At 40.4% G+C, this 26,448-nt stretch overlaps 1 protein-coding gene across 1 annotated transcript in view; it reads left to right on the plus strand.

Moving 5' to 3' along the window:
• Positions 1-15,894: 15,894 nt before the first annotated feature.
• The window catches only part of Ppm1e (protein phosphatase, Mg2+/Mn2+ dependent 1E), a 132,202-nt gene continuing 121,648 nt past the window's right edge, over positions 15,895-26,448 (plus strand). Inside the window, exon 1 of the mRNA XM_034505961.2 lies at positions 15,895-16,532. Coding sequence (XP_034361852.1) covers positions 16,075-16,532 — 458 coding nt within the window. The 5' untranslated portion in view covers positions 15,895-16,074. The remainder of the gene's footprint in view (positions 16,533-26,448) is intronic.

Raw genomic sequence — 26,448 nt, forward strand, 5'->3', positions numbered from 1 at the left:
CATGACAGTTCCAAGAGTCAAACTGCTCATTCGGTTTGTTGCCAAGCACCATCTTGCTAGCCTTTGTATTTTATTCTTTTGAGAAGGGGTCTTTGTGTTCTTGAACCGATATGTAGCCAAGGATAACCTTGAAATCCTGATCTTGCATTCACCCCCCCCCCCCAAGTGCTAAGATTATAGGTATGTGTCCCCATTCTCTGTGATGTAACCTGCTCTTAAGAAATCCTAACACTTTTTGGAGTTTTAGTTGTCACAGTACATTTAGTATAAGAAATTTAGGGCTGGCCAAGCCTGACAACTTGAGCTCAACCCTCACAATTCACATGGTGGAAAGAAGGAACCAAGCCCCACAAAATGTCTCCTAACCTCCACATGGGCATTGCTACACACAGACGCACACCAAAAGATAAAAGGAAAAGAAACAACGCTTTTAATAAGCATATAATTCCATGTTGAGTTATTTGTATTAGTTTTCATGCTACTACTATAGTAAACATTTAATCATAATGGTTTAAAGACTACAAGTTTGTAGGGCTGGGAATCATAGCTCAGTGGTAGAGTCTACCATATTACACCTTGGGTTTAATCCCCAACCATAAGAAACTATTAAAAAGTATTATTTTGTCATTTGGGAATCTGAAATCAACCCTACTGGCCTAAAAATAAAGTGCTACCAGTCCTTCATACCTCCTGCAGGGTCTGAGAGAAAACCCAGTCCTTTTCTCTTTTTTTTTTCCCCCTACTTTCTATGTTCTGGAGACATGCTAAGCAAATGCTCTACCACTGAACCAAATCCACCAGGCCTCAACTATTTGAAAGCTTTATTTTTCAAAGATAGTTATACTCTGTCAGTTATTTAGATGCAGACTTCCCTCGAGTAGCGTTTTTCTGTTTCTTGGTTTGAACTGGTGATGGTTTATTTATTGTCTCCAGTTTATATGAGCTTGTTTCCCAGTTTGAGATGAGTGAAGTAGATAAAAGTCTAGAAAGCCCAACTCTAGCACCTGGAAGGTAGAGCAGGAGGATGAGAAATTCAAGGCCATCCTCAGCTACATAGAGAGTTGGAGACCAACTTGAGCTCCATGAGACTCTGTTTCAAGTTCATCTTGACAAACAGTTCTACCTGGCAGACAGGAGATGCATTTGGATTTTATCTTGGAGTTAGATTGTATGGTCAATTAAAAAGAATCAGATTTCCTTTTATTTCCTGTCATGGCTATGATTCTGATAAGGTCATGATGTACATACATGAATATTGATATAATGCGACTGCTAAGTATCTATTAAAGGTTAATGTGGCTTAAAATTTGTTTCCCAGGGGATATTATTGGAAGGTAGTAGAACTAAGAAATGGGAAGTGGGAAGTGGGAAGTCCTTAAATCATTGAGTGTGCTGTGGGACCCCGAGTCTCCATTTTCTCTTGTTTCCTGGGGCGAGCAGTTTAGTCCTATCATGTGTGTATCTGTTATTGCCATTTGGCAAACCCACCAGAGGTCTGGAAGCAATAAGTCTGTCTGATCATGGGGTACAACCTTTAAAACTAAGCCACTTTAATCTCAGGTGTTTGTAGTAATGAAAGCCAGCCCAAGCAACAGTCCCGAGATTTATAAATGCTTTGACTACATATGTATATGTGTACCATGTGTGTCATATAAAGCTCAGAAGACAGTGGCAGATCCCTTGGAACTGGTGTTACAGGCAGTTCTAAGATACCATTTACATGCAGGGAATTGAACCTAGGTCCTCTGCAAGAGTAGCCAGTGCTCTTAACTGCTGGAGCATTTCTCTAGCCCCCAGTAGTGTTGCTCTTTGTTTGCTTGCTTGCTTGCTTGCTTTTGTTTTTGTTTCCTTTTTCAAGACAGTTTCTCTGTGTACCTTGGCTGTCCTGGAACTCACTCTGTAGATCAGGCTGGCCTTGAACTCAGAGAGATCTGCCTGCTTCTGCTTCCTGAGTATTGGGATTAAAGGTGTGTACCACCGACACCTGGCTGTTAATTAGCATATTCGTTGTACAAAGTAATGTGTTTCCTGAAGATATTTTTATTATAGGTATATCATTACTCACTCCCAGTGTTTTTATGTCATGCCTATGTTTTACCATGTTTTAGACGTAACTAGTACAACATAAGCTTACTTTAAAAACTCATTTTGGGAAAAACAAATACCAGAAATGTATACTGTTTATTGCTGTACTTGGAAAATCAATTTGATTCCAAGTTTAGGTATTTAATATGATAAAATATAAAGTTAAAAGCTCACATAACCTAATTCAGCACCTGGTTTTGTTTATTTTTAGGATACAAGTTTAACATTTTAAATATAGTTATTACATATCTACATTGCTAGGAAAGAGATTATTCCACCAGGTGTCAGGGAGATACTTCATCCAGTAAAATGCTTGCCATGCAGGTATGAGGGTTTGAGTTCCATCCATGGAACCCACATGAAAGAAACAAAATACACAAACTGTGTGCACTTGTGGTCTCAATACTGAGAAGGCTGAGACAGGCAGATCATTGGAGTACATGGGCCAGTCAGCCCAGCAGAATCTGTGAGCTTGGTCCAATGAGGCCGTCTTAAAAGAGCAGGGTGTGCAGCAACTGGGGAATGACACTGAGTTGTAATCTAGCCTCTACATGCAAACACACACACACACATACACACACACACACACACACACACACACGAAAATCATAATCCAGGTGATGGTGGCACATGCCTTTAATCTCAGCACTTAAGAAGCAAAGGCAGGTGGATTTCTGTGAATTTGAGGCCAGGTTGGTCTACAGCATGAGTTCTAGGATAGCTAGGGATACACAGAGAAACCCTGTTTAAGAAAGAAAAGAAAAGAAAAGAAAGAGAGAAAGGAAGGAAGGAGAGAAAAGAGAAAAGAAAAAAGGGAAAGAGAAAAGGAAAGAGGAGGAGGAGGAAAGGAAGAAGAGGAAGAAAAGAAGAGGAAGAGGAGGAGGGAGGAGGAAGAAAGGAAAAGAAGTAAAAGAAATAAGAGGAAGAGGAAGAAAGAAAGTACTACCAGTATTTTTCCTGTGTGATCCAGGTGTTTGTTTGCACATTTGTATATGTGGGTGAGTGTGGTTGTATGTGATCACAGTCCAGGTGGGGTGGTTAGAGGACAACCTCGTCGTGGTTGGTCCTTGCTTTCTATCTTGTTTGAGACAGCATTTCAGTATGGTCCAGGACAGCTGGTCTGCAAGCTTCCAGGGATTCTCTTAGCTCTACCTCCAGATTTGCCACAGGAGTGTCAGGGTCACAGGTGCTTGCTCTTAACCTCTGAGCCATCTCTAGACCCACTGTGTTTTATTTTTGTCAGTAATGTTCTTAATTTTTTGCAGTTGGTGGTGAAATTATAGCATAATGTGGTAGAATGATCATAGGACCACATCTCACTGCCTGAGACGTCCAGACGCCAATTCGGGCATCTTTATTTTCCATGTCTCGGCCTTATTCACAAACGAGGTTGTTTATAAATCATTGTTTAATATCATGGCTTTTATTTTTACAGAGACATTATGAGGCAGTCACTGGAAATAATCAGTACTGGAGATATTGGAAAGAGAGACATATTTACTTTCAAGATCACAGAAGTGTGGTTGCTGCCTACCTGTAATCCCAGCACTTAGGAGGCTGAGACAGGAGGATTGCTGCTAATTTCAGGCTAGCTTTAGCTCTACACCAAGACCCTGTGTCAAAAACAAGTAAAACACAATAAAAAATCAATATTGGGATTACTACTGGAATATGTTGAATTTTAGTTTTGAGACAAAGCTGATATTCTATTGCTTTCAAAAAACATATTGAGTTACAGGAAAGAGGCTGACTGTTCATAATATGTATTTTTAGTTAACATCAGTGCCTAAATTTACTGTTACTGTTAAAATTTACAGAACATTTTGCTCCCTTAGAACTGATTTTGGCATAAAATATGTTGACAAGATTCCATGTATTTTTGACCGCAGTCTATTTCTTTGCCTCTTTTTGGTCCCAGCTCACCTTTAACAGAGGGTTTTTGAGATTTCAACTGTCCATTTGATTCCCATTATGTGTAGTGAGATGTCAGTTTTTAAGTTCACTATTACTTTAAATACGGTTTTATTTGTATGATTTGTTTTATGAAGATAAAAAGTTGTACTCAAAAGGGGTGTAGAGAGAACACAAGATTACATCCTACCTACTTTCAAAAATAAGAAGTTGCAAAATAAATAACAAAAACCAAGCAGTAATGTAAAGAGAATTTATGTCAAGAAGCCACAAAAATTGAGGCTCCAAGAGAAAAATATAATTACAAAACTAATCGGTTCAATTATAGGAAGTATACTAATTCTTAGAAAGAAAAAAATTAAATGAAGACAAAAATAAATAGAATGGCTTAATAAGCTCCTCTCTTCAAAAAAAGCAAAAACAAAGAAAAACAAGAAAAAAATGTCATGACTTTCTTTCTAGTTCTTTTCTTTTGTTACAGGATTTAAATATGAAAAGCACTAGATTTAAAGAAAAGGTTTTTTTAGTCTCTAGTCACTTAGTTCTCTCATATATGTATACTCATATATATATTATATATAAGTATAATATGTATATATTATTCATATATATACACATATTCATACACACACTTTTTGAGGCAGGATCTCATCCTGTATCTCTTGGTAGCCTGGAGCTCACGGTGGACCAGGCTGACCTTGAACTCACAGAGCTCTGCTTGCCTCTGCCTCCCAAATGCTGGGATTAAAGGCATTTGCCCTATCACTTTGGAATGAATAGTTCTCACTGTGATTCACATTTTTATTGTGGGTTTTATGTATTGGTTTCCTGTTAGCACTCGATGATATCCTAGGTAATTAAGTTCAGAACACATTTCTGAGCTCCTAAGTTCAAGTTTCTAAACTTTGTCATAAACTCATGAAGATAAACATTACAGTACTTTAAAATAAATTACTTGGCCCCTTTTTTAACAGCGGGTGCAGTAGGTCCTCTTTAGTCTAAAAGAGGTCTAATTACTGACTTGACTGGTACAGTCCCATCAAAAGAAGTGACGCTGTTCACTCGCGAGGGTGGCTATTACAAAACTATGTTCCATTCCCTCATTTAGGACAGTCACTTCCTCATCTTTATCTTTATCTTGTTTTACTGTACGTTGAACCTAACACCATGTGCCCTACCACTGAGTTACATTCAGCCTTCAAACAGACAAACAAACAAAAAAACAAAAAACCCAAAACCAGCCTTCCCAAGCCAGGCAGAGACAGACGGATCTCTGAGTTGAAGACCACTCTGGTCTACATAGAGAGTTCCAGGATGGCCATGGCTACACAGAGAAACCCTATCTCAAGCAAACAAACAAATAAACAAACAACCCCCAATCCCAGCACCCAACAATTTTCTTAACTACATTGCCTAAGTTAGCCTTAAGCTGGTGATCCTCTTATTTCGGCCTCCTGAGTAGCTAAGCTTATAGGCTTGTGTGGCCAGGTCTGGCTAGAACACTTGCTTTTAAAGTCCTAAGTCACATGTAAGAAGTGTATCTACTCTAGGCTGTGTTACAGATGTTACATGTAGCATGTTACAATGGACATCATTAGCTAAACTCAGTACACAGCTAGGCATCAACTGCCAGCTTAGCCGTAAGGTCAAGTTCTTATTTCTCATTATTCACCTATTCACATATTGGGCGGTGGCACGGTAGCACGACTGAGAACCCAGCACTCCGGACGGGAAGGAAGGGCTCAGCAGTTAAGAGCATTTGCTGCTCTTTCAATAGACCTGGGTTCTTAGTACCCACATGGCAGCTAACCTCCTTCTCTAACTTAAGTTCTAGGGACCCAACTCCCTCTTCTGGACTCCATAGACACCAGGTACATATGTGGTGCACACACATACATGCAGACAAACACTCACAGGATAAAAACAAACAACGGAATTTCAGCATTTGGGAGTTGAAGGCAAGAGAATCAGAGTTAAAGGATAGCGTTGAGTATATAGGACATTGAAGCCAGCCTGGGCTAATGTGACCTGTCTTACCTCCTGTAATGAGTGTTTCCAATATAAATGAAACAATGGGAATACATTATCTTCAACATGTGGTCTTTGACACCTGCAAACGAGAACCATGTAGCGAAGTTCGGTCAAGGCTGTGGAAGAGGCCGATCTCAGATCTCAGTGCTAAACTTAAGTTTACTTTGATGCAGTAGAAAACTGGCCTAGCCGGCTGCCTGTGAGTCTCTCTGGGTGGACTGCCAGGTCTTCCCAGTGCTGGATTTAAAATTGTGTGCCACCATACCCAACTCGTGGCAGAGTTTCTAAAAGCACAATGCTTACCACATTGCTTTGCATTGCAAATTTTTTGATAGTGCCTAGAAGAAATAATTACAAGTTTATTTCCTTAGATATAATCTTGAACTCTTCCCATAGGTTGTATTCTTAAAAGAGTTTTGAAATTACTGGTATGTACTTCCAGTGATATAAAAATTCAGATTTTTATGTGGTAATTAAACAGGCCATTTGAAATATAATTGGTTTTTAAAGTTATGTGTATGGGTGTTTTGCTTGCATCTATGTCTCTGCACCATGTACCACATGTGTGTCTTATGCCACTGGATCTTTTGGGACTGAGCTTGTGAGCCACTGTGTAAATACTGGGAATTGAACTCATGTCTTCTGGAAGAACAGCTAGTGTTCTTAACCACTGAGCTATCTGGTTGTTTTGTTTTGAGACAGGGTTTGTTTGTTTGAGACAGGGTTTGAGACTTTGTATAACTCATGTTAGCCTGGAATTTTCCTGCCTCCACCCCTAAAAGTGCTGGAATTACAAACAAGTATTACTATGCTATTATTTGAAAATAATTTTTACGTTTGAAAGACATATGTTTACTTTGGATATGTACTTCGATGGCTACCTTTTTGCAAATAAATACCATGTTAGGTATGCAGTAAGGGTTAATAAGAGTAAGCCTTAGCTTAATTGCTGAAGACAGCATGTGCTGTCTTGGTGCCAGATATGTCATTTATAGATCACTCTTTCACAAGGCAGCAAACGACTTCATATGCCCAAGTCATTTCCTTCCTGGAAAAGATGCATTGTGTCAGCATGGTCACCATGTGTGGTAATTGATAACGTCTGTGCCACATGGCTTGCTTCTACTCTTGTCGGACACAGCTAGTCTACCACCTATGAGTGCCATATGCCGAGGCACTCTAGGTTAACTGAGTCACTTCATCTTCTCTTCCAGTCACAAATGGTACCATGGCTCAATTCCATCAACGACAAAGGAAGTATTAGCAAGATCTAAGTGTAGAAAACATCTTTGTTAGGAATTTTCAGATTTAGTTGCCTGTTCCATTTTTATTGAAAATACTGCTGCTTTGGTGTTGGGCTTTTCCTTTGCTTTATTTTAGTTTTAATGAATGCTGCAGAGTGATGGGTGACTGCTAGCTGACCTAACTAGGAGGACATGTTCACTCATTAAGAGTTTTTCCATGTACTCATTCTAAGTGAATATTTAAAGGTAATTAAAATTAGATGATAATAAAAGTAAATTTTTATTACCAAGAAGCACTTTCTGGTCTTGTATATTGAAAATTAGTCAGAAAATATTGATGTGGATATTTTAGTAGTCAATTCACTTTAGAAGAATCATTCATTATGGAAAGAACATGCCACATGCCAACATTTATAGCATCAGATTACCATCGGACCCTGCCCTCTTCATCTGTAAGGATGTCCTAAGTTCATATTTTGGTTGGTGACAGAACAATGCTAGATAAAAAAAATTCTGTTATCTATAAGCATACGTATAACTTTAAAAGAAAGGCTAGAACTTATTTGCCTTTAAAACTTGTAAAATTTAGTTTATATGGCTTGTTACTACTTTGAATGAATTTTAATATTTGTAGCTTTGGCCCATTCCTGCAAATGACTATATAGCCTGAAAGAGGAAAGGAATTAAAGATTATTATAGCAAGCATGTTTTTGGCTGCAAATGGGGATGATTTTAAAAACACAGCTATTAATCGAAGCCCTATTTGAAATAATTTCTGTTATACCCAGTCTGTTGTCAGATACTCTGTGGCACTCTACTAAGGTGATTTGATGACACTATTTTTTTTTTTTTACTAAAATGTTTTAATTAAATTAATTTTAAAATTTTAAAGATTTTTAATTATGTATCTTGGGGCTGGAGAGATGGCTCAGTGTTTAAGAGCACGTGTCACCCTTTCAGTGTTTGTGGGTGTGGGTGTGTGGGTGTGGGCACAGAGCCTGTGGAGGCCAAGAGAGGGCATCCAGTTTCCTTGTTGGTACTACAGGCAGATGTGAGCCTCTTGTCACGGTGTTTGGAGTCAAGCTCAAGTCTTCTACAAGAGACAGCAAGTGTTCTAACTGCTGAGCCACTTCTTCAGCCCTACACATTCATATTTTAAAAGTTATTTATATATTATCCTTCCGTTTTTAACTCAATTATGTTAAAAACATTACAAATTTGAAAAAAAAATTTAGATGGGTGGTGGTGGCCTATGCCTTTATAAACCCCCAATACTTGGGAGGGAGATGCAGGGGGATTTTTGAGCTTGAGGTCAGCCTGGTCTACTAGTAGATTCCAGGGAAGCCAGGGCTAAACAGAGAAATCATGTCTTGGGGAAAAAAAAAAGTTTGTAGTTGGCACACATCTTTAATCACAGTAGTCAGGAGGCAGAGGCAGGCAGCCTGGTCTACAGAGTGGATTTTAGGATAGCCAGGGCTACATACAAGGGTACAAGAGAAACCCTGTCAAAAAAAAAAAAAAAAAAAAAAAAAAAAAATCAACCAAACAACAAAAAACTTTCACACACTAAAATTAACCAGACCCCTAAAATGATACAACTCAATGAACTTCTCTCAGTTACAGCAGAATTAGAAAAATAATTAGCTTTTTATTCTCTTTCATAGCTCATATTTATTTTTCAAAGATCTTATCTGTCTGTCTGTCTGTCTGTCTATCTATCTATCTATTCTGTCTAAGAGACAGTGTCTTTCTATAGAGCCCTGGCTGTCCTGGAACTCACTATGTAGACCAGGCTGTCCTGGAACTCACTATGTAGACCAGGCTGTCCTGGAACTCACTATGTAGACCAGGCTGTCCTGGAACTCACTATGTAGACCAGGCTGGCCTCGAACTCATTGCCTGTGCCTCCTGAGTGTTAGGATCAAAGGCATACATCATGCTTAGCCTTTTAGAAAAGTTTCAAAAGTTTATATGTGTGTATGCCACATGTGTAGGTGCCCTCAGGGATCAGCAGAGGACACTGGATACCCTGGAGTTGGAGTTACAGGAAGTTGTGCCCAGCCTGAAGTTGGTACTGAGAACTAAACTCAGGTCCCATGGAATAGCAAATGCTCTAATCCTCTAGGCCACCTCTCCAGCCCCAAAATTCAGTTTTAAAAATAGTAAAAACACAACATTCATCATTAGGCCTAGCCTTAAGCATTTGCATAAGCATTGACTTGTAGGCCACTGGACAGGAACTAAATATATATCTTACCGTTATGCTGTTTTCTTAAAAATATAAAAACTAGCCGGGCGGTGGTGGCGCATGCCTTTAATCCCAGCACTTGGGAGGCAGAGGCAGGTGGATTTCTGAGTTCGAGGCCAGCCTGGTCTACAGAGTGAGTTCCAGGACAGCCAGGGCTACACAGAGAAACCCTGTCTCGAAAAACAAACAAACAAACAAACAAAAAATATATATATATATATTACTTTGAAACATAAAATATGCTTTATTACTTGAGATATAATATTAACTTCATTGACTTTAGAAATTAGGAATAAAACAATTGAGGTTTTTAAAAGCAGTATCTCTATTTTTCCCTATAAACAGATAAGGAAGACATATTTTAGAAAAGATAGAACATATAACCTAGATTTCCATAACTAAGAGACCATCGATTGGAGATAAATTAAGAAGTTACAGATTTTAAACATTACATGCCTTAATTATTCATATATCAAACATTAAATTTAAAATTACTGAAGGTTTTTTTTTTTTAGAGCATATTTAAGTTGGGATATCCCAACTTTTCTGTTAAAAGTTAGGGTAAAGTTAGCATGTTTGCCTTCTTCCTTTCTCCCTGTTTCTAACATCCTGTGTTACTATGATACAGTGTTTATAACTGATAAACCACCACTGGTTTGTTAGCATCACCCACTGGTGCCCGTATTTACATCAGAGTTCACTCATGCCTATTCTATGGAATACTGATACGCAGCTACTATTTCAGAGTTGCTTTTAAAACCTCCCTTTGCCTTTCATAGTGCACCTGATAATATGTTCTTCTAATTTTAGGAAATAATCTACTGCTAACTTTGTTTTAGGTAAACTCTGTTCCAGTACAACCTTCAAGACTTAACACTGCTTTAATTTCAGGTTAATCCACTTTAAATCCTGTCCCATATAATCCTTGCATAGTTTAAGATATTGTTATTATATCATTTTAGTTAAAACGCATGCAGAAAATTATTTATACAGTGATAAAATTTTATAAGAAGATTTCTCTAATTTCTCCAAGATTAGGAACCTGGAAGCTGCCACCATCCCTAGGCTGAAGGGAAAATGGAAGACGATGGTTCTAGAGTTCAGGGACTCAGGTCACTGTCCACAGACTGAAGTCCCGCGGACGTTTAAGGGGAACAAAATACAAAGGAGAAAAAACAGGCTCAGGACTGAAAAAAGCGATGCTTTTTTGTCCTCCTCACTTAAAATTTCTTGTCAGTGCCTCTCACTGGGCAATGACAACTGAAAGGCAGCTGTCAGTGGAGCCTGGTGGACGCAGCCTAAATGGGTCAGCTCCGGGAATACAGAGTGGGACAAGGGAGGGAAGGCTGGGGAGGATAGCAATGAGGTCAAGGGTCAACACCAAAGTCAACACTTTAAAAATCAACTTTATTAAGGTATAATTTATGTACAATATACTTACTTTAAATGCACCTTTTACACACTAGGCAAGTGCTCTACCAATGAGGTACATCCTTATTATCTTTAATGTATATTTTGATAATTTAATAACTCATAACTCATACAACCACCCAGTTAAATGAAAACATTTTATTTGGTTTTGTTTTGTTTGAGACTATGTAGCTTTCTCTGGCTACACTCTGTAGACCTGGTTGGCTTTGAACTCATGGATCCATTGCCTTTGCCTCCTGAGTGCTGAGATTAAAGCTGTGCACCACTACACATAGTGACAGAGAATGTGTTAATGAACTCACAATATTCACTCGAGCTACTTTTCCACAAATTTCTACTGAGCATCGGTTTCATGCAAAGAAAAGCCTGTTTTCTCACATCTGGTTGGTTCAGCCTTTTTTGCTGTTGTTTGTTTTTCTTGAGACATTCTGGCAATGTAGCCCAGATTGACCTTAAACTTGCAATCCTCCTGTCTCAGTCTCCTGAGTGCTGGCATTATAAACATGTACCACCCACCATGCCACATCTGGTTTAGTCTCACCTGTTTGTTTTTTTAAGGATGTTATCATCCTAGTGGATATACCCTGTATGGATAAAATCATATAATATGAATTCTTGTCTTCTGTGAAACGGAAACTATTTTTATGTGTAACATGTTTTGCCTGCATGTATTGTATGTGCACCATATGCCTGTCTCATACATTGAATTCCCAGGAACTGGAGTTATAGATGCTGTGAGCTGCTGTGTGGGGACTGGGAATCAAACCCATGTCTTCTGCAAAATAAGTGCTCTCAAAAACTGAGCCATTTCTCCAGACCCTCTTTTGTGTAATTTTTGTGTCTCAGTATATATATGTATGTGTGTGTATATATATATATATATATATATATATATATATATATATATATATATATATATATCTCCCAAGTACATGCCTGGTGTCCAAAGAGGCCAGAAGAGAACATTGAGAGAACATTGGATCTCCTAGAACTGAGTATCCATGTGGTGCTCTAAACTAAGGTTCTCTACAAGAGAAGCAATGAGAAACTCTTAAATGCTGAGCCATCTCTCCAGTCTTCTCAACATGTTTCTGAGGTTTATCCAATGTGTCTGGTTTTTGTTTTGTTTGTTTGATTGTTTTGACCTAAGAGGATCTCATGGTAGCCCAGGCTGGCCTTTAACTTACTATGTACCAAGGCTTGGCTTCAACTCTTTCTTTTTCCTTTCTTTTCTTTCTTTTCTTTTTTTCCCCCCGAGACAGGGTCTTACTATATATCCCTGGTGGCCTAGAAGTTGCTGTGTAGACCAGACTGCCTCAAACTTACTGAGATTCACCCGCCTCTGCTTCCTAGTGAAGTGGGATTAAAGGTGTGTACAACCACATCTGGCTCAATTCTTGATCCTGTTGTATTCTGAGTGCTGGGATTCCAGGCTTGTACCACTACACGTAGCCTAGTTCTTTCTTTGTTTTTATGGTTTTTTTTTTTGTTTGTTTTGTTTTGTTGTTGTTGTTCTTTGTTTTGTCTTCTTTCTCTCTTTGTTTTTTTTTTTTTTTTTTTTTCAAGACAAGGTTTCTCTGTGTATTCTTGGTTGTCCTGGAACTTTCTATTTAGGTCAGGCTGACCTCAAATTTATAGATTCACCTGCCTTGTCTTCCAAGTGCTGGGATCAAAAGTGTGCCCTACCAACTGCCAGGTCTTAGTTCATCTATCTTTATTGACAAATAGTATTCTGCTGTATGAATATACTACAGTTATCCATCTTACTTGTTCATGGATATGTATATTGCTTCCAGGTCCAAGCTGTTATAAATAAAACTGTGAACATTTATGTACAGGTTTTCATGTATGTTTTTGTATGTATGACAACTTGTTTCTCTTGGGTAAATATCAGAGGAAAATGTCTGGTTGTATAAGAAACTACTAAATTCAGCATTTTTCTACCCTTACAAACATTACCATAAAAATTTATGAGAGGACATTGTGCATTTTCTTCAACAAGCTAAGGTCTTAGAAGAACACTTTTTGTAAGAGAGAATCTCAGAACAAATCACTTTACGTTCCATATACATTATGCTTTCTCATAGCTTGAGTTTTTAATGAAAAAATTCATTACATATTTCAGCAAATCCTAAAATCATATCAAGTGCTAATAACAAAATTTGTTTTAAAATACAATGGCAGCAATGTATGGTCTTATTTTCCAGAGAAGATGCACACAAATACAACGATGAGAATAAAGAACGAACTATGTTAAGAGCAGGGAAGGATGTTCAGGTGGTCCGAGAAAAACCAATCGGATGTAGAAAACAACTATGAGAGTCTGAGAATGTGTCAGGTCTCCTCACATTTTCTATTAGATAAAAATGCAATAGAATGGACTTGGAGGTGTGAGGAGAATGGGAAGCACAGTGATGGTAAGAATGGACTGAGTCTTGACATCAGCAAGCCCACCTACACAGCCACTTTGAGATCCTACCACTGCTGCTGCAGCTGCTGACAAAGCTTCCTTGCTAAAAAGAATGCAATAGGATCCATATTGATCTTTGTAAAGGAGTGTCTTCATTAATATAAGCAAAGACGCCTCTCATTTCAAGCAGCAGAGGTGTGGGCTTTTTCTTTTATTCTTAGAAGTACTATTTTACCAACATATATCATTTTCCTTTGATGTGTAGGCTGAGTCATAAATTAATGTCACAAATGTCATCTAAATGAGGGAGGCGGCTACATTATGAGGTAAGAAGGTGTAGCTTGACATGAATTGTTACCATTGACAGCTACGCACTCCTGAATTAAATGCCACCGTGTTAAAATTGAGGATAGTAAGAGTTTGTTGGAATGTAAAATTGACGTTTAAAGTTGCTGCAGCCTAGAAAGTTGTCACTCCTTTCTTCTTCTCCTTCTTCTTCTCCTTCTTCTCCTTCTTCTCCTTCTTCCTTCTTCCTTCTTCCTTCTTCCTTCTTCTTCTTCTTCTTCTTCTTCTTCTTCTTCTTCTTCTTCTTCTTCTTCTTCTTCTTCTTCTTCTTCTTCTTCTTCCCTCCTCCTCCTCCCTCCTCCTCCTCCTTCTTCTTGTTAATTATTGTTATTAGTATTGCTTTTAGTATTATCATTATTATTATACAAGGTCTCAGTACATAGCCCCAGATGACCTGGATGACCTGGGACTTGATAGTCCAGGTTGACCTAGGACTCAGAGTGCCACTGCCTTTGCCTCCAGTGTACTGGGATTAAGGGTTGTGCCACGACACCAGCTCTTTTCTATTTTTTCTGAAATGGCAGTAAACAGGTAAGTAAAAAACAAATGACTTTGAGGGCTTTCTTGGCATCCCATGGAACAGTTTCTTTCTATAGATTAGTTGGGACTTTCCATTCATCTTAGAAAAAAATAGAGAAAATTCCAAGTGCACTATTTACTATACACTTTCTATCATGTATTATTCTTGACCTAGGAGAGAACATAGAACTCTACTTTACATGATACCATTAGTAAGTTCAACCCACTTAATCTTAAAATAACAGTATCAGGTCAGGGATTTAAAAATACAGAATTATAGGAAAACAGTTGGTGAGAACACACCCTCTTCTGTCATTAATAACTGACTGGAAATGGTATTTCAGATCCTAAATCCAGCTGAAACCCAGAAACAATAAATGGAGAGATGGAGTGGATAATTTGTGAGTACGTGTTATTTCAAAGCAGAGAAAAGAATCACTATGTTTGTGCTGAATTACATGCTGCCATGGCCGTGGCAGTATGCAGCAATGATGCTATCATCCATACAGATGTATAACACACCTCCCTCCAAGCGCCCACCACCAACATCATCACCATGAAGCCTGAAAATAATAGGTTAGTGTATAGTTTGGTAAGAAAATTAGAATAATTTAAAGTCATTTCAGTTCTAACTTGGGGGGAGTAAAAAGAGACACAAGAGGTGGTGGGGAAGAACAAAATATAGACAAAAAATACAGATTATATGATAGGATAATATAACATAATGACATGCATTATATAGAGACTAAGGAGGGGTTTTAGGGTGATGGAAAACGTTCAAGTGAAATCTACCATTTCAACCATGGACTGAATTCTTGTTGCATTGCTTGCTTCTGACCTTGAGCAAAGTCACTGTTTTTAAGGCTTGTTTCCTCATCTGTAAAACAGAATCATAACGGTAATATCCTTTGCCTTAAAGGACTGTGGTGAGGATTAGAGATGAACATGTGTGGACTGCAAAACCATATATATATATATATATATATATATATATATATATATATATATATATATATGACATTGTGTGGATACGAGGCACAGACAGATTTTCAGAGAGCAGATTTAAGGGGAAAGATTCTAAAGGCTTTGGAGACTTAAATCTGGGCTCTAACACCCATGCCACAGCTAGAAAGTCTTGACTTTAAAGCAAGCGAATTACTATTTTATTTCTCACGTTCATCTTTTTGAGAAAGGAAGATACATAGAATCAAATGAAAGAACCTGGGCAAAGGAAACTACCCTTTTAGGTGCCTGTGCACCTACTTTTTCAAGGCATATCATCAGTAAAAGGTGTTTACTGTGTGCTATCGTATCAAGAGACAGACTAAGGAAGGCAAGGCAAGCAGATAAGGAAACTGAAGTCAGTACACTCCTGGTGGAACCAGCAGAGATGTCGTACATGAAACTAGGGTCTTCACCCAACAAAGACCATTCGAAGTTGGAGTGCAGGAGTCCAGTGTCCTTACTACTCCACCGACTCGACGGGAGGGACCCTGGAATTCTTAATTAGAACCGGTTGCCATGGCGACAGTCTCTAGGCAGCGTGGGCTGAGCTTTCGGTAGGGATTGCGGGTGGGCCGCCGCTGGACCCTGTGCGCGCGCCCGCCACCAACTTTCCCTCCAGACCGGAGAGGGGTGGCGCGCTCCGCCCCCGCCCCCGGGCCGCGCACGTCGGAGCTCGGTGGCGCGCACGCCTGCGGGAGCTCTCTCCAGGCAACCCAGTGCTGATCGCCGGTGCCGGTGAGGCCGTTCCCCCTCCGTAGCGGGAGGCGAGGCTCCGAAGCAGCCCCCTCCTCCTCCTGGGCTCACCTCCCACCTCCTTCCCGGTGGATCTCGGGGCATGAGCAACGATGGCGGGCTGCATCCCTGAGGAGAAAACTTACCGGCGCTTCCTGGAGCTGTTCCTGGGCGAGTTCCGCGGACCGTGCGGCGGCGGCGAGCCAGAGCCCGAACCCGAATCCGAGCCCGAGCCCGAGCCCGAAGCGGAGCTGGTCGCGGCTGAGGCGGCCGAGGCTTCGGGGGAGGAACCGGGGGAGGACGCTGCGACGGTAGAGGTGGCCGAGGAGGGGGAGCAGGACCAAGACCCCGAGCCCGAAGAGGAGGCAGTGGAGGAGGAGGCGGCGGCCGAGGGCGAGGAGGAGGAGGAAGAGGTGGAAGCGGCTGCCCCAGGGCACTCGGCCGTGCCGCCGCCGCCGCAGCCCCAGCTGCCGCCGCTGCCCCCGCTCCCGCGGCCGCTGTCGGAGCGCATCACCCGAGAGGAGGTGGAGGGCGAGAGCCTGGACCTGTGCCTGCAGCAGCTCTACAAATAGTTAAGTAGCGGGGCTCGGCCGCGGGTGGGCCGCCATCCCCGGGGTGCTGGCCTGGGTCCCGGTCCCCGCCACCCGTGTCCCTGCGGTGCACCCGGGCGGGGTCGCCGCGCCTGCCCCGGGCCCCTCTTCACCGGCCCTCTCGGCCAGCTTCTCCGCCACTTTACACACCCTTCTCCGGAGCCTTCCTGCCAAGGTCTTCCCTCCCGTCTTGGGCTCCCCATTCTTCCCAAGCGCCTTTCTTCCTGGGGTTTCCTCCCACCTTCGTCTGTCTGTCCTTTCCTGGGCTGCGTTCCTTGTTGGGCGGCGAGGACGCGCGACTCCTTTATGGACTGTAAGAGGTGCCTTTCTGCGTAACCGCACAAAGCTAATACCGTCGGTGTCCAGAGGAGCCTAGACCCCTGGATTTTCTGTTAGGCGCTCACTGTTGAAATGAAAAAGCTCCATAGATGGCTTTCCTATGTGAGAGCCTAATATACTTTACAGACATTTGGCAGCTCATAATTGAGAGCAGTAGGGAGGAACTGGGAAGGAAGGTTAAGTAAGACCCTACCGAGCAAGCCTTTAGGTGAAAAGACAGGGTCGTAATTCAGAAAAGTCAGCCTGGTTGGATAAAATTGCAATTAAGTGCAGTATTTTCAGTCCATTAAGTAGATGGGGTGGGAGGTGGGAGAAAGCAGATGGCTTAGCTACCCAGATGCAAGTCTAAAATAGAAAGGTCAAGGCTTTGCCTTTCATCCGAGTTCTGCTTTTTATGGGCTTGAAATAGAAACAGTTTACAATTGTGTTTCTTTCCAAATGGAATTGTTCTGAAATAATGCCTCTGCAAACACCGTAAACCCGAGAGTCTTTTGCCATTCAGCTAATAGTTGTAATGAAAGGTGTTACTCTGACCACCCAAAAAGTTTACTACGGCAAGATTCACTGCAGCTAAGTTCAAACCCACTTCCTGGATTTTTCCAAAGCCTGGAGGGGCCTAGAGAAGAAAGCTATTTTGTCTTCATCTGACCTCGTAGATAACTAGTCAAACTGTTCTCCCGTTAAAAGCAGCAGCTTGTCAAGGGAAAGCCACTGAGCAGATCTGTAGAATTGGCCTGTGTGGATGCTACATTTGTAAACCATCTAGTAATTAATTTTAAAATACTGTTCACTTACCAGGGGAATAGTGTGTTTTGGGGAAATGCAAAAATAAAATGGCGTGTAATACCACCACCTGGGGATAAACAGCATCAACGGTTTAGAGTGTTTCTTCTTTTGTAAACTAGCAAGGAAAAGGACCTACAGAATGCCTTTTTTTTTTTTTAATTTTAAAATACACGATTCAGACATTTAAATATAGTGGAAATATTTACCAAAGTGAAGGAATTTATCTTAGACTGGTATTATCTGGATAGTTTTTACTTATACATATACACATCCAGAATTCTAGGGACAGTTTAAGGATTAGAGAATGCTCCCCTACTGTCATTAATGTAGTACAGTCCTGAATATTTCAAGGCTTTTAAAACTCAGATGTGCAGAATGAAATGGTAAGATGTGGGTGTTTTTTTTTTTTAATGTGATAAGGAAACAAGATTAATCTTACTGTACATACCAATTAGAAAAATGATTACAAAGAGAAGGTGATCGTCGGTGGAGCACAGAAGTTTGTATTAAGATAAAACTAGCAAAATTAAAGTTAGAAAATATTATTTCTTCTTAAAATGGACACTTATACTCTGACTTCACATAAAATCAGACTTTGTACTGTATTTTGTTCTGAGCCTAGTCTAGATAAAATGGCTGGCTTGTTTATGTAAAGTATCTGCAAGGTCCTCAGTGGGTTAAAGGTCTTAAAATGCGTAAATGCATAAGAACATTTTTAGTTTTTATTTTATTCTTAAAAAAGCTTAAGACTTAGTCATAAGAACCAGGACCAGCCGACTCTAGTATTCGGCCATTTGTCTGTTCAAGCATTTCATTTTACAGGAGAGGCTACTAAGCCTCTATCCAGATTTGAAAAAACAAAGAACAAAAACAAGTCATGTAAAAATGATCCCAACATGATCTCTGCTCTCAAAACATCTGTTACAGAGGGAATGTTGACCTCAAACGTCTGAGAAAATTATGTGCCTCTTTGTAGGTGTGTGTATGTGAGTGTAGGTACCATCGGAAGCCAGGGGTGTAGAATCCTCTGGAGCTGCATTAACAGGCTGATGTTAATTGCTGACATGTGGGTCCTAGGAACCCCACTCCAGTCCTCTGTAAGAGCATTAAGTGCTCTTAGCCACCAAGTCTTCTCTCCAGTCCCTAGAAGTAATGCTGACTACAAATTTATAATGAAGACTTAAAAAAGATACGTTATCTTAACTTCTCTCAGTTTTTTCTCTTCACCTGTTTTGGGAAATAAACCTAGGGCCTTATGTGTGTTCACCAAGTGCTCTACCACTTGGGCTATGTTCCCAGGCTTGCCACCATGCCCGACTGAAATTTTGCTCAGGAGTGTAGCATAATAACACATTTTCCTCCATAATTTGATTCTCTCAAATTTTAGAATAAGAATGACAGACATCTATTATTCCTAATCTTGACAGTCACCTAGATTGCCCGGTAATGATGGTGCACACCTTTAATCCCAGCACTAGGGAGGTAGAGGCAGGCTGAGCTCTTTGAGTTCTGAGACCAGCCTGGTTTACAGAGAGATTCCTAGGATAGCCAGGACTACAGAGAAACCCTGTCCTCCCCACCTCCAAAAAACCCTCAAACAGCAGTAACAACAAACAAACAAACAAACAAACAAACAAAAAAACCCCAGTTATGTAGCTAAGAAAAGAGTGAAGGTTTAGGCAACTTGAAAGTATCTTAGAAGCTGGAGAAGGACACTTGCTGCTATTACATACAGATGACGGTTTGGTTCACAACACCCATTTGCAGTGGCCCACAACTGCTTGTAACTACACTCCAAAGAATCCTGTGACCTTTCCTATCCTCAGTGGGCCCAAGCATAGATGTGGTGTACATTCATACAGCTCACACCCAAAAAATAAAATTAAAGAAATCCTTTTGAGGGGAGGTTTGGTTTTGTTGTTTATTTGGAATTTTTTGTTTTGTTTTCTCTCAACAAGGTTTCTCTGTGTAGTCCTGGCTGTCCTGGAACTCACTCTGTAGACCAGGCTGTCCTCAAACTCACAGAAACCCACCTTTGACTCCTGAGTGCTAGGATTAAAGACACGAGCCACTACCACCAGGCTGAGATTTAGGTGTTTGTGACAAGGTTTCAGTATAGCCTTGGCTGCCCTGTAGCTCCCTATGTAGACCAGGCTGGCTTGGAACCTACAGAGATTCTTCTGCCTCTGTCTCCTAAGTGCTGGACTTAATGGGGGTGAGCTACCATTCCTGGCTAAAAAGTTAGAGTAATAATTAGGGTAAGATTTTTACTTTACTGCTTCAAAATATAAAACCTGTACATCAGTATGCTGCTCCTATGCAAAAACAACATGTAACATTTTAAAAGAACAATAATTTCAAAATGTCAACAACTCCCATCCCACCTATGAAAAGGTTCTTCTGCCTCCAACTCCCAAGTACTAGGATTCCATGCCTGGCTCCTGTTTTTCCTGGTAGGTATCCATTCTACCATTGAATTGAGCCACATCACCTGATTCTCTAATTTTCACATAAAAATTTCACATAAAAATTATAACTTTTTAAAAAAGATTTATTTATTTTATGCATGTGAGTCCACTGTAGGGTTCTTCAGACACACACCAGAAAAGGGTATCAGATCCCATTACAGACGGTTGTGAGCCACCATGTGGTTGCTGGGAATTGAACTCAGGACCTTTAGGAAGAGCAGTCAGTGCTCTTAACCACTGAGCCATCTCTCCAGCCCCAAAATAAATAAATCTTAAAAAAAAAAGTCAGTCAGTACTGTGTATCCCCCAGCTCCATGCAATACTAAAGATCAATTTGTTTTAATCTGTGAGGTACAAATACACTGAAGTCTTATTTTAAAGCTGTGTTGTCACATTTTCAAAGTAGTTGTTTTCTCGGTTATTCATTTCGGCCGGGATGGGCTTCCCAAGGGGTAGAGCGCTATCGCAGCAGGCTGGCGAAGTTAAGTAGTTACAGATGGCTCACTGTAGCACTGAAGATGGCACTTTTAAAATGGTTTGGAAAACAAAATCGCTGGTTACAGACACTAATAATTCAGTTCTGTTGAATCATGAATGACTTTGGGAAAGGTCAGAAAATCCTTCAGCTTCATTTCATTTTTATATATTTACACAGATAAGTAAACAGATGAAAATTATATCACTCATCTCAAAAATGAAGCTTCCTTATAAAGAGTAATAAAGGTTCACTAAAAAGTAGAGAAGATTTACCCAAACAAAAAGGGTGATATAAATACAGCTTAGCGTTAATCATAGTTCCCAAGCTTTTCTCTTCTCTTAGCCTTTGAGGCTGGAACTTGGCTGTGAGTTTTCTAATATCCTTCCCATCTCCTTATGTTGATACGCTGTTCTTGACCTTCTCAAGACTGCTTGTCTGTCCTCAATACCGCTCATTCACATGATTGGCTGTTGTGGCTGTTGTAATGGCTCCCAGCTCTGTCATCATCTGTGCTCTGACTGCTAATGGAACAGCTTCCACCTGGTGTCTAAAGGCTCCTCAGACCTAACCGTCCAGCATCCTCTTCTACTCCTAAAACAAAACAAATCCTGGTACTCAGGTAGTAGCCTGTTTGCTGTATTGTGGGGATTGTGTGCTAGGTCAGCTCTCCACCCCTCAGCTCCGGCTCCAGCCCCAGCTCCCAGCCTGACACCTGATACTCGTCATAAGGAATCCATCATATCTTTTTTGACCCCTCACATTTGATTTGTTTATTTAGCCTTGTAAATATCTCATTTATATTATTCCCACTGTCCTTATCATCTCTTGTCCATTTTATTTACCTTCATTTTTTTTTGTGGCCAGAGTTACTACTATAGGAATAAGTTATATAAATTTTTTCTTTCTTTTTAAGTTTTATTTATTCTATGTGTATGTGTGTTTAGCTAACATATATGTCAGTGTCGATGCACCACATGCATAGTTAACAGATGGTTGTGAGCCATCATGTGGGTGCTGGGAACTGAACCTGAGTCCTCTGGAAGAGCAGTCAGTGTTCTTAACCACTGAGCCATCTCTCTAGCTTCAGATTATATAGATTTTCTAAGTGTTATACTAAAGCATTTAAAATTTTTAGTAGTAATATATATTATATATTACCATATATATATGTGTGTGTGTGTGTGTGTGTATTCATGTATGTGTATGCTTCTGGGAGTCAGTTCTCTTCTTTTACTGTGTGTTAATACAAGACTTCTGATCCCAACTGTAAAGACAGAATACCAACAAAGTTTAGAAGAAAGAGATCATCTAAGACCACCCTCATTTCTAAGACCAGCGCTGCAAGTTGTTTGGGGTTCCTCTTGGGGTTCCTCAAAACTGCCTTCAAATCCAGCAATTCTCTAGAAAGACAAGTAGAGCTCATTGACCACTATGACTATAGCTTATTGCAAGGACAAGCTATAGATTAAAATCAGCCCAAGGGAGAGGTGTACTCTGTGAAAGCAGCAGATGTCAAGAGTCTCCCGTGCCCAGGGGTACATTGCCCTCCCATAACAAATACCTGGTGCTGTGCTCAGAGTATGGCAGTCTGAGAGCCCCACCCTAATCCCAGTTTTCAGAATTCTCACTGGTATCTGCACTTAGGAATATCTCTGTTGTAATCAGAAATTCTGGAGACTTAAAGTTTTCCTCCTTGGACCTGAGAACAAAACTGGACCTTTCTTTAGGCCGAGCCGAGTTGTGGGTAGTGAGGCTTTGTATCTCTCTCTTCATCCACGTCTAGCAACTGCACCAACTACAGCAGACTACGTCAGTGTGTGTATCTTTCTTATGTATCTTCACTTTTCCAATAGTTGAGAATTCTAAACTCCATCCATGGTGCAGCCCAATCCCTTATGTATTGTTAGGTTTCTTTAGGAACCCCGTCCTCATCATCCCCACATCTATGATGTCCCTTCTATGTCCCCTTCCAGACTACCCAGTGCACACTCTGTAAGCTCTTGTTTCATTTCTCATGTTTATATCTCCACCATTCAACTGGTGGTCTTTACAGTAAGGTGTCACTAAGTTCACAAGAGCAAGGGGAAAAAATGGTAAATATCTATTATATACAAAATATGGGATTAAGCCAGTCATGGTAGTGCATGACTGTAATTCCCAGCATTCTGAAGATAGAGGCTGGAGGATGGCCTATTTGAGGCCAGCCTGTGCTAAAGCAAGTTTAAGTACACATAGCATGCACTTCCAAAATGCAAGAGCTGAAGATGAGGATGAAGCTGAGTGGTAAATCACTTGCTGAGCATAGGGAAGACCTCGGGTTCAATCCCAGTAGTGCCAAAAAACAAGTGCTATTGATATTTGCTGTAATTATGGAAATTGGTAATTTGCTCTGAACGCAGCTGATTTCTCAGTAAACCTGTGAGCTAAGAGATTAATAGTGGTGTGCATTCTCTAACTTTTAGGACATTGTAAACTGTGCAGTTCACCTGTGCCTGATTAAATAGAATTAGGGATTATATTTCCTAGTTTAAAATTTTTTAGTTCTCATGAAATAGACAAATGACTTAACATTTTTTTCTGCAATAACTGGGGTTAGAGAGGTAGCTCAGAGGTTGAGGGCTTGCTATTCAAGCATGAGGACCATAGTTCAAGTCCTAGCACTCCCTAACAAGACAGGTGTAATCTCCACACTTCAGCTCTGAGGGATCCAGTTCCTTCTTCTGCTTCTGTGTGCTCACCGCCCACCACATCCCCCGAGCCCACCACACACATACAAACACTCATGCCCGTACATACCCATAAATAAGTTGGCTTTATTTTTTTTTAAGTTTAAGATTGAACTTTGTAATAGAAGCACAAGTTTTGTTGCCTTGGCTGTCCTGGAACTCTGTAGACCAGGTTGGCCTCAAACTCTACCTGCCTCTGCCTCTGAGTCTGAGGCCAGCCAGGGCTACATAGTGAAACCATGTTTCAAAGCAGGGGAATTAAAAAGAGAGAGAGAGGTTGGGGTAGTGGGGCAGGGATGTGGCTCAGTGGCAGAGAACTTGTGTAGCCTGGGAAAGATGAGCAGTTTGATCCCAGCACTGCAAACAAAACAAAGCCAAGCATGGTGGCACAAGCCTGTAACCCCCAGCACTTAGGGGACTGAGGCAGGAGGATGGTGGGTTTAGCTAACCTGGGCTATAATACCAAGATCCTGTGCACTGGTTGTTCTCTCATCACTGACAAAATATCTCACAAAAGCAGAAGAAAGGAAGGGATGGTTTTTATTTTGGCTCACAGCTTGAGGATGTAGCCTGCAGCCACAGGGCAGGAGAACACTGGCAGGAAGCAGATGAAAATGAGTGTCAGTGCCTCGATTGCTTTCTCACATTTATCCTGGAACTCTGGCCTATGAGATAGGGCCAGCCATAGTGCATCTTCCAATCTCATTTAAACCAGTCTTGAAACTCCCTCACAGACAGACCCTGACTAACCATCATACCCTGTATCTAAATCTGAGACAAAATATTTAACAGAAGCAACCTAGGGAAAAAGGATACAGAGAGGCATGGTGGATAGGATGCCCTCTATGGTGGCAGGAGCTTTAAGTGTGACATGTTCTATCTGGACAGATCAGGAAATGGAAATGTTAAGCCAGAACTGGGATTACCTAGAACTGTCTGAGCCCTGCCCCTATGTGCCCATGTCTACCAGCTAGGCCTCATTCTAAAAGGTTCCACAACCCTCCCAAACAGTTGGGAATCAAGTGTTCAAATGTACGAGCTTGTGGTGTACATTTTACATCCAAGCTATAGTTTTCTGTCCCTTCTCCCATAGGCTCCTGGACATCTATCCAGGAATGCAAAACATACTCAGTCCAATGTCATGTATCTCAGCATCTTACAGTTCTAAATGTGTTTAAAGTCCAAAGTCCCTTCAAAGATGCAGGCAATATATGGTATTCTCTCTCTCTTTCTTTCTTTCTCTCTCTCTCTCTCTCTCTCTCTCTCTCTCTCTCTCCACACACACACACACACACACACACACACACACACACACATATACGCACATACACACACACACATTTCACACGTCTCCCCTCACCTCTTGTTATGTTCTATATGACTTTTAGTGAGTGTTCAGTAATTTGAGTTCTATGAATGTGTTAGGTGTCCCCAACTTTAGGTTACTTTGAGGATACTGTGGCGATCATCTTTTGGATAAGTCTCATTTTCTTTTTCTTTCTTTTGTTTTTGTTTTGTTTTTTGTTTTGTTTGTTTGTTTGTTTGTTTTTTGAGACAGGGTTTCTCTGTGTAGCCCTGGCTGTCCTGGAACTCACTCTGTAGACCAGGCTGGCCTTGAACTCAGAAATCCGCCTGCCTCTGCCTCCCAAGTGCTGGGATTAAAGGTCTGGGCCACCACTGCCCAGCTGAGTCTCATTTTCTTAAGATTTATTTCTGGATTTGAGATTGCTATATTAAAAGATATTTATAGCTGGGTATGGTGACACACACCTCTAATTCCAGTATTTGGGAGACAGAGATGTGGATCTCTGTGAGTTCCAGGCCAGCTTGGAAGTTTCTGGACAACCAGGGCTACATAGAGAGACCCTATCTCAATAAGAAAAACAAAAACAAAAACAAAAAACCCCACAAACCAAAAACACAAAACAACAACAACAAAAATATATTTATTTAAGTTTTTTGATACCTAGTTACCTAGTTCTAAAATGAATGTCTTTTAGCATAATTTTAGTATTTTACACTCGAAGCAGGTATTTTTTGTCATATAAATCATAACAATGTTTGTTATACCAGCAGACTGCACATACAATGTTGGTACCATAAGATTATATTACCTAGTGACATTATAGTGTTTCAGAGTAAGTACACTATGTGATGTTCCTAAAGAGATGAAGCAAACCATCAATGGGTCCATTTCTCAGAATACATCCTCTGATCATCCATGCATGACAGTCTAAGAAAATGAGTGCTAGTATTATGAAGTAATTTAATGAAAAAAGTAACAGAATAATGAAACAAAATGCCAATATATACATTATTAAGTTTCAACATATTACTACAATTTCAATTATTTTAAGGAAATGAAACATTATATGGAACCAAGCATGGTGGCTCATGCTTGTAATCCCAGCACCCAAAGCCTGTAATATATTTCTGCACATCATTTGGTCAATATATAGTGAGGTTTTTGGTTTTGTTCTTTTTTTTTTTTTTTTTTTGAACTAGCTTTTAAAAGACCTTTGAAAAACAGATGTACCCAGTAGATGTAGTTCTTTTATTTTCCCATTTTTAGCTACTACATGTTCTGTTGTTTTCTTGGCTGTGATTTATTCAATCTCATTTTGATGGACATGTGGATCGTTTCCATTTTGGAGATAGTATTCATATATTAGGAAGTTAAAACTAGTCTTAATGGAAACATCCTGAAACCTCTAAATTGTATCACGTTAATTTCTTGCTTGCTTAGAGTCCCTTCAGTAGCATAGAAGGATCTGTCTCGTGGCTTCAGTGAGAGGCCCAGGCGGATAGAAGCTCTGCGGTGGTTTGCAAAGTTGCTTTAGGCATCAACCATTAGAAAGAGATGGGTGTCTGAGGGTTTTAGAGGTCAGGCTTTAGAAGCAGCATAGAGATATCTCTTTTCTTCATGTTCCATTGGCTAGACTAGTCATGTGACACCATGGCCTGCATTTCCCAACAAAGGAGTATGGGAAATGAAGTCTCTGTCATGGCAGTTACTTTCAAGAAATAACTCCACATTGTGGAAAAATAACTGGTAACCTCTGCCCTATAAATTCCCCACACTTTGGTTATGTCTCCATAT

This window comes from Arvicanthis niloticus, chromosome 6 (genome assembly GCF_011762505.2).
Source record: "Arvicanthis niloticus isolate mArvNil1 chromosome 6, mArvNil1.pat.X, whole genome shotgun sequence".
NCBI lineage: Eukaryota > Metazoa > Chordata > Mammalia > Rodentia > Muridae > Arvicanthis > Arvicanthis niloticus.